The sequence below is a fragment of the Pteropus vampyrus genome, unplaced genomic scaffold (genome assembly GCF_000151845.1).
Source record: "Pteropus vampyrus isolate Shadow unplaced genomic scaffold, Pvam_2.0 Scaffold24, whole genome shotgun sequence".
Lineage (NCBI taxonomy): Eukaryota > Metazoa > Chordata > Mammalia > Chiroptera > Pteropodidae > Pteropus > Pteropus vampyrus.
This window is the reverse complement of record NW_011888805.1, coordinates 5,846,140-5,853,706: the sequence shown is the minus strand read 5'-3', so window position 1 is coordinate 5,853,706 and position 7,567 is coordinate 5,846,140. Positions and strand designations below refer to the sequence as shown.

Genomic DNA, 7,567 nt, shown 5'->3' with positions numbered 1-7,567 from the left:
AGCTTTCCTGTTGGACAGATGCCTACACTAAGTTTCTGGCGCTGAGCATAGTTTCAGGCACAGGGTGGGTACTCTTAAGAAAAAGGTCTTGAATGGAGAGATAAGGTAGAATTTCGGTTTGTTTGTTTTCAGAAATGTATCCCAAGCACGCAGGACAGTACCCAGCACATAGTAAGTGCTCAATAAACATGTGTTGTTGCCTGAGTGGACGTAGGCAGGGAGGTGTCCAACAGGAAGTTTAAAGGGATGCACAGATAAGTTTCAGCCTTGAAAGTCTTGCTGAATGGTGGTGCTGCTCATGGAACCTCTTCCTGTGGGGTACCATTCTTGGCATGAAGAATTTTTAGGCTACATGCAAGGACAGAATAATTCACCTTGATTCCTTAGCTCCTTGGATTTCAAAATAAATACCAATACACTGGTTAAGAAATGTCTTTTTTTTTTCATGATATATGTCAATAAGTTCAACAATTTAACAAACAGTTGCCAATGGCCCACTTTGTGCAGAAATACAAGGCTTCCTTCAAGGACTGTCACACTTCTGATCCGTATACAAACCCTAGTGTACTCTGATGGATATAATTTTAAGTGAATAGAAATCTTTTTTTTTTTTAATTAAATGACATTCTTCAGGACATTCGAAATACCATTTTGATAAACTTCCTAATGTTCAGAAGCACCACAAGGTCCACACTCTAAAAGGAATAAGATGACAGTTTGGAATCTTCTTGAGCAGGGCAGTGCTGCTGGCTTACCTGAAGTTATCGTTCATGTCGTGTAGGTGTGTAGGGAAGGAAAAGCTGACTAAAGCTGAGCAGATCTGTGCTGGGGCAAAAAGTGTGGTAGAAATAAGGTTTGTGCTACTCACCAAATGAGATGCCTAGTCAGGTGCTCTCTACAGGTGTGTTCTAAGGACAGTCTGTATTTCTCTGCAGAAGACTGTGTAGTGTTTTGTATTGTATGTATCTGCTTTACTTTTCCTCCTAGGTTTCCTACTAGCTAATGAGTGCATGCAAAAAAAAAAAAAATCTGTCATGTAGTTGGTGCACAACTGTTTGTTAAATGATTAAATGCATTTCTGGATGAAGAACGGGAGGGGCTTTGGAGATGACCTAAATCTAACATAAGATCCTTTGACATAAATCCTCATTAATTAGTTTAGCAAGTTTTATTCCGCTTCACTCTCCCATAACGGAGGAAATATGTGTGCTCATTATCTTTTGTAAATAGAATAATAAGCCTCAAGTACACCTCCAAGAGTTGGAAACTCAAGAGGCAGCATATGAATACATCTTCATTAGGATCTAGCTTTATACAGTGAGTTTTTCTCTATTTAATCTTTTCTATAACATACAACATAAGTGTACCTAGGTAATATTGACAAAAATATCTATTAACGTTAGAAATTCCGTGGTTTTATATTTCAAGATTGTACATGAAAGGCACATTAATCTGCCAGCCCAACCTTGTTTTTGCTTTTAGAATTTCCTGGCAGTTTCAGTAACCTTCAACAGCTACAGTTGTCTGTTCAGCTCTGTTTCCATTAATAAGAAGTGAGATGTTTTATTTTTCCCAGCATAGGTCTCCTGTCAGGAGGGAAAAATGTTGTAAACCATCATCAAGCTCTATTCTACATAAATCACTGACTTTTAAGACTAAATTTAAATTATATAAATTCAGAACAGATTTCTGCATGTCCAGTGATATAAAAAACACCTCCTAAAAAGGAAATTTAAATTGAAAGGTCATGATACAGAGCACACAAGTCGACTAACAATTGCTTACTGGCCAGGCTGGTACAAAACCTTCTCAGGATGCTACAGAAATTCACTTACGGTTTATTCGTGTCATTTTCTGAAACTTCGAGAGCAGTTTGTTTGTTGTTAAAAGTATATGCTTTATTCAGAGAAACATGTAGAATTTAGACAGTTTAAAGAAACAATTCATTCAGTGAATGTAAAATGAACTCAGAAAGTATTTAGACAAACTACATTATGTTTATTTCTTTTTTTTTCTGGATAGTCTTTATTCCAGCAAAAAAACAATTGCAAAAAGAAAAAAAAAAAGCAACTTTGACCCTTGACATGATCCCTTTGCCTCATGGATGTTATATTCTAGTAGGAGAGACTGATGTTATGATGTTAATCAATTACGTCACCATATAAAAGTAGCTGATGGTGTAGAGAGCAGATGACAGAAGACATGGTATCTAAACTGAAATCTGAAGGTTCAGTATGCATTAAGTAGGTGAAAGGTGAGAATGAAAGTCCGGCAGAGGCTATTTAAGGTAGAGGGCATTTCATGTGCAAAAAATATGCTATATAGTAAGGCTCAATTAGTGTGGTCCATAGGTTCTGTGACTTTAAGCAAAATGACATATAAGGAAACCAGTTTTACTGTAGGCTAATTGATATAAACGTTAAGTTCCTGTGGCACCTCGTCAACATTATAAGGAAATGACATCATTTGAGGATCTGCTCTAGCTGGTGATTATAGCATATGCTCAAGGAAGCTTATAGAATCTCAGAACTGAGAAAGAGCAGGAGAGTGACACTGGTGTGGCAAAAAAGAAAGTCCAGAGCTAGACCACAAGGCCCCGTGTTTCAATCTCTGTGAGAGCAGTGGGAAGTCTTTGAAAAGTTTTAGGCCTGTGAAATGACATGATCAGATGGGCACGTTGTAAAGATGAAGCTGGACATAATGTAAAGAAAGGATTAGAGCAGCCCAATACTATGTGTAGGGAGAGCATGTAGGAGGCTGTTGCAATGGTCCAGGTGAGGTAAGGTGGTCCAGTATTTTAGATTATGGTGGGGATGAGGAAGCTGGAGAGAGGTGAGCAAGAGTCAAGAGAAATTTAGGAGGTATGCTACTACAAAACACTCATCGTTGGTTTTTTTTTCTAATGATTTGAGTAAGAGGTCTCCTTGTTAATGTAATATTATGGTAAATTGAAGCCTATCATTATGAGACTTAGCAATGGCCAAAGAGTTAATGTAATACAATGTTCTGAAACTAAAACTATGCTTAACAAACTTTTAATCTTCTCAGATGTAGCTTATAGTTGAGCATCTAAAAATCCACAGGGTCTTCATTATGAATACCACAAGTTTTGAATTTATTATGAATGCCTATAGTATTATAGAGGTGGGAACTGCAGGATGGACAAGTGTTCAGGATGAATCTACAGTGATGTCAAAGCATGCATATCACAGGAGTGGCTCTTGTAGATTTCTTTCCACTTTTCTGAATGTTTTCAAAAATTTGGTTAAAACTTTTGAGATTCTTGGAAATGTGTATAGTTGGTTAAAACGTCAACAATTCTTAGAAGTAAATGCGTACATAAATGTATGTATGTCTTTGTATACATAGAATGTGTTTGTATACAAACATATACATATATGTGTAGTTATATGGGTACTCACATCAATTTGTATTAAAATTTTATTTATGCTTTATTTTTTGATTATATAATTTATTTACTTTTTTTAATTTTATTTTTTAATTTTAAATTTTAAAAAGTTAGACATACAATCCATGAAGTGATCCCCACAATTACTCGTTTTATTTTTATATAATTATTTTGTGTGCTTTATTTTTATATTTATTTTTAATGTTTTCTATTTTTATTATTCTTAAATGTATTTTTATTTTTATGTACACTTATAACTGTACATTTAATGGCCAAAAAGCATGCTAAATGGATATCAGAAAATTATTATAGTCTGTGTGGCTATAACTAAAATTTTACTTGCTTGAATAAGCAATTGAAATCATAATTGAATCGAGGCTGAAACTGAGTTTATTATTTTCTAATTTTCCACAGTGTATTGTTTTATTCTTTTTATTTTGCCTATTTCACTCATTATTTATTATTTCATTGATTTTTTTTCTCTAAGATAAGAAGATAAATATATCTTAACATGGTGTAATTCCATAGCTATCTGCTTTTGCTATCTTTATGGCTTTCCCAGGATGAAACTTTTGAAACTAGCAGATCGTTTTATTAGAGATTATAATTTTTTCTGAAGAATACAACTTGAGAAAATTGTATAACATACATATTGCTATTCAAGAAAGAACAGATGTTTTGGCGAAAGTATATCATGATTCACATGCCTGAGAGCATTAGCCTTCGCTTCAAGAAATATAATGTAATTCATCCTAAAGAAATAAAAGGCCACTCCCTGGTTGCTGAGAAGCTTTTGGCCAGAGTCTTCATAGCATCTATATCCCTTGGCAGTATTATTGCACTTGCAGGATTGAATTGCTGCTCTGAGATGCACCACATACACATAGCTGCTTGTTATACAAGTGATGCACAGTATCTCAGACTGTATATTTTTTTTCATTAACAGTACAAAAGTATTTGACACTCTGAAATAGATTGGGCTTCTTCAGTATATAGTGGAGTTTAACTCTCCTGACAAGTTCATCAGGCTCTAAAGTCTAGCCCCACACCAAGACCTCAGTCTTCAACTTTCCTTTTCTAGGCATGTGAAACAATATTGATTAATAGTCTCTGGCATAATCAACCCATCTTCTGTGCATATATGTGACAGCATAATGGTGGGAATGTAAAATGATTCAGCTACTATGGAAAACAGTATGGAGATTCCTCAAAAAATTAAGAATAGAACTACCATATGACCCAGGAATTCCTCTTCTGGGTATCTACCTCCGCAAAAAAATTGAAAACATTTATCTGTAAAGATATATGCACCCTGATGTTCATCACTATTCACAGTGGCCAAGACATGGAAAAAAACAGATCATCCTTTGATAGATGATTGGATAAAGATGTGGTACACATATACAATAGAATATTACTCAGCCATAAGAAAAGATGAAATACTGCCACTTATGACAATATGGATAGATCTTGAGATAATCATGCTAAGTGAAATAAGCCAGACAAAAAGTTGAGAACCATATGCTTTCACTCATCTGTGGGATATTAAACCAAAAGCAGCAAACGAACAAGACAAACAAAAACTCATAGATACAGACAGCAGTTTAGTGGTTACCAGAGGGAAAGGGAGGAAAAGGTAAAGGGAATCAAACAAACATGTTGACAGAAAGAGATCTGACTTTGGGTGGTGAACATGCAATGCAATATTCAGCTGATGTATTATAGAATTGTACACTTGAAACCTATATAATCTTGTTAATCCATGTCACCTTGATAAATTTAATTTTTCAAAAAGATGCAACGTATGGTTCTGCAAATAGAAACTGGGATGGCAAACACAGAAGGGTATTATCAGTCTACTTATTAATTAATTTGATAACATTAAGATGCCCAGAACAACAGAAATAACTGATATTTGTATAGTGCATTGTGGTTTACAAAGCACTTTCACATAACATCTGTGATATGATGTAATTCTTGTAATAAGTCTGGAAGGTATGTATCCAAGAAAGGATATTTTCTTCCTTTTATAAATGAGAAACTGGCTCAGAAGAGTTAATGACTTTCTCAAGATTGGTCTGAATCTGACAATATAATATTTACAATGTAGCATATATGGAAATAGAAAGGCACATCATTAGGAGCCGAGCATAAGCAGAAAAGCAAAACAAATGATTGTCCTTTCATTTTTGATTTCGAAGTTTCTGAGAAGTGAGTATTTGCTTCCACTTAAAAAAAAAGCAGTAAATATATGTTTAATGAATAAATGGGAATTTAATCTATTACCCATATTCAGCAAAAATCATTAAAGGAAATATGTTTTTTTATTTTAATCCCATTGGTAAACTAAGAAAATTAAATCAAGTTATCGACTAGAAGCCTCCTGACAGTTAAGCTGTGTCATAATCACACGTACAACACATGGTGAATTGGCACCAAGATAATGAACCACCTTTATACCCCTAACATCTGAAATGACTTCGTGTTGGCTGAGACATCACACACTGCAAGGAAAAAAATTACTCATCTTTTGGCATGGAATTTAGTGCCACAGGGAAATAATTTTCTAAAGGGCACCATGGTAGTATGAAAGCGGGATTCAAGAGGTCCCCAAACAGCTTCCTAAACCTTAGAGATCCACAGGCCAGCAGCCAGCTGGCTCTGTGTCTGACAGACAACGTATGAGCTGTTAGAAGATTTGGACTCGGGCTTGCTAGGAAGCTCAGAGGTCATCTAGACCTTTTTTTGTCAAAAATCAGTTGTCTTGAACATGTGGCCTCTTTTGCCTAAACACCTGGTTTGATTAATTCTTGACTGATTTTCTCATCAAAACTCCAGAATTACTTATGCCCATGGGCCTGATGAAGATACCATTTACTCATCATTACTACCCATTCTGATCCCATCCCACATTCCTGAAGCTACCTGTATCTGCAATCTTCCCCTTTACTATATTTCTGGGTCTTTCTTAGACAGGGTAAGAAAAGGTCAGCTTAGGCCATTTGTCCGAATTTATTGATGACAATTTTGCCGAAAGTGACCTTTTAGAGCAAGCAGTAAAGAATGACAACATGTGTTGCCCTAAACTTTGCCATATAGCGTTCATTTGCATATCCAAGGGAAAATGTTTCTGGCGATTTTTTTTTTTTTTTTAACTTTTGGTAATTAGGATAAAGATCTGAGAACATCCCTTTGGCTACTCATTCTACATCTGCCCCTGAAAGTCACATATCTTTTCCAGAATCAACCAGAGAGAATGAGTTCTATGTGGGGGCCCCATTATTAGCCAAAATGTTGAGGCTAAGATGATCTTTTTTTCCTGAATAAATAGTTAAATAGCTCTTACAAAGATCAAGATGAAACTCGAGCTCATACAATCTACAGTGAATATAACGCCAACACTTACGAGGAGGATTCCCCGCAACCTCTGCCCCACATGCTGCTTGAATGTGTTCTGAGGTAGATGAGAGGAAAAGAGATTAAAAAAAAAAAAAAAAAAGTCCACTACTCGATGAGATTTTCAGAATGTTTCTCACTCTACATTTAGAACACTCTTTAAGGTGTCTTTTTACCATATGTGATGAACCAGCCTTGGCCTGTGGGGTGCTTCTCTAGGAGGATTTGAGGAAGTGGATTTATTACATTTTCCTCCCTAATGGAACCCAAAAGCAGGCTTGCTTTCCCATATACTAGCAACACCCTTCCTCCATCGCAACTGAAAATGTCATTTATTTTAAATGAGAAAATTACAAAATTTACTGAGAATTACGGCATTTTGAATTCACATATTCGTCTACTTTTTTTTAAGTGAGCAGATACCATCTGGCGAGTGAAAGATGGAGGTGAAGGAAGGCAGGGGTGAGGGTGGGATGAGCAGGGAAGGACTGGTTGGGAATCTGTTCAGTTAAAGTAGGTTTAAGTTTTTGTTTTGCTTGTTCTAGTGGGGAATATGCGTTCCTGTAGGTAAAATAAAGAACCTAGGCAGTTATCAAGCTGAAGAAACTATTGCTAAGGAACTTTGGCTTAGAGGCATCAGCTGCTGGTTTTTCGGGCTATGATTCACCAAAATAAAGGACCATCATGAACTCTGTTTTGTGAGATATAAAGGTTTCATAAAACTAGTGCAAGCCTATCAAGATGAAGTAAAGGCTTTAACTC

The 7,567-nt window shown here is 35.8% G+C and overlaps 1 protein-coding gene across 1 annotated transcript in view; it reads left to right on the top strand.

The window, feature by feature from the left end:
- ADGRG6 (adhesion G protein-coupled receptor G6) overlaps positions 1-7,567 on the top strand; it is a 141,841-nt gene that overhangs the window by 120,402 nt on the left and 13,872 nt on the right. Inside the window, exons 22-23 of the mRNA XM_011356229.2 lie at positions 6,248-6,386; positions 6,741-6,868. Coding sequence (XP_011354531.1) covers positions 6,248-6,386; positions 6,741-6,868 — 267 coding nt within the window. The remainder of the gene's footprint in view (positions 1-6,247; positions 6,387-6,740; positions 6,869-7,567) is intronic.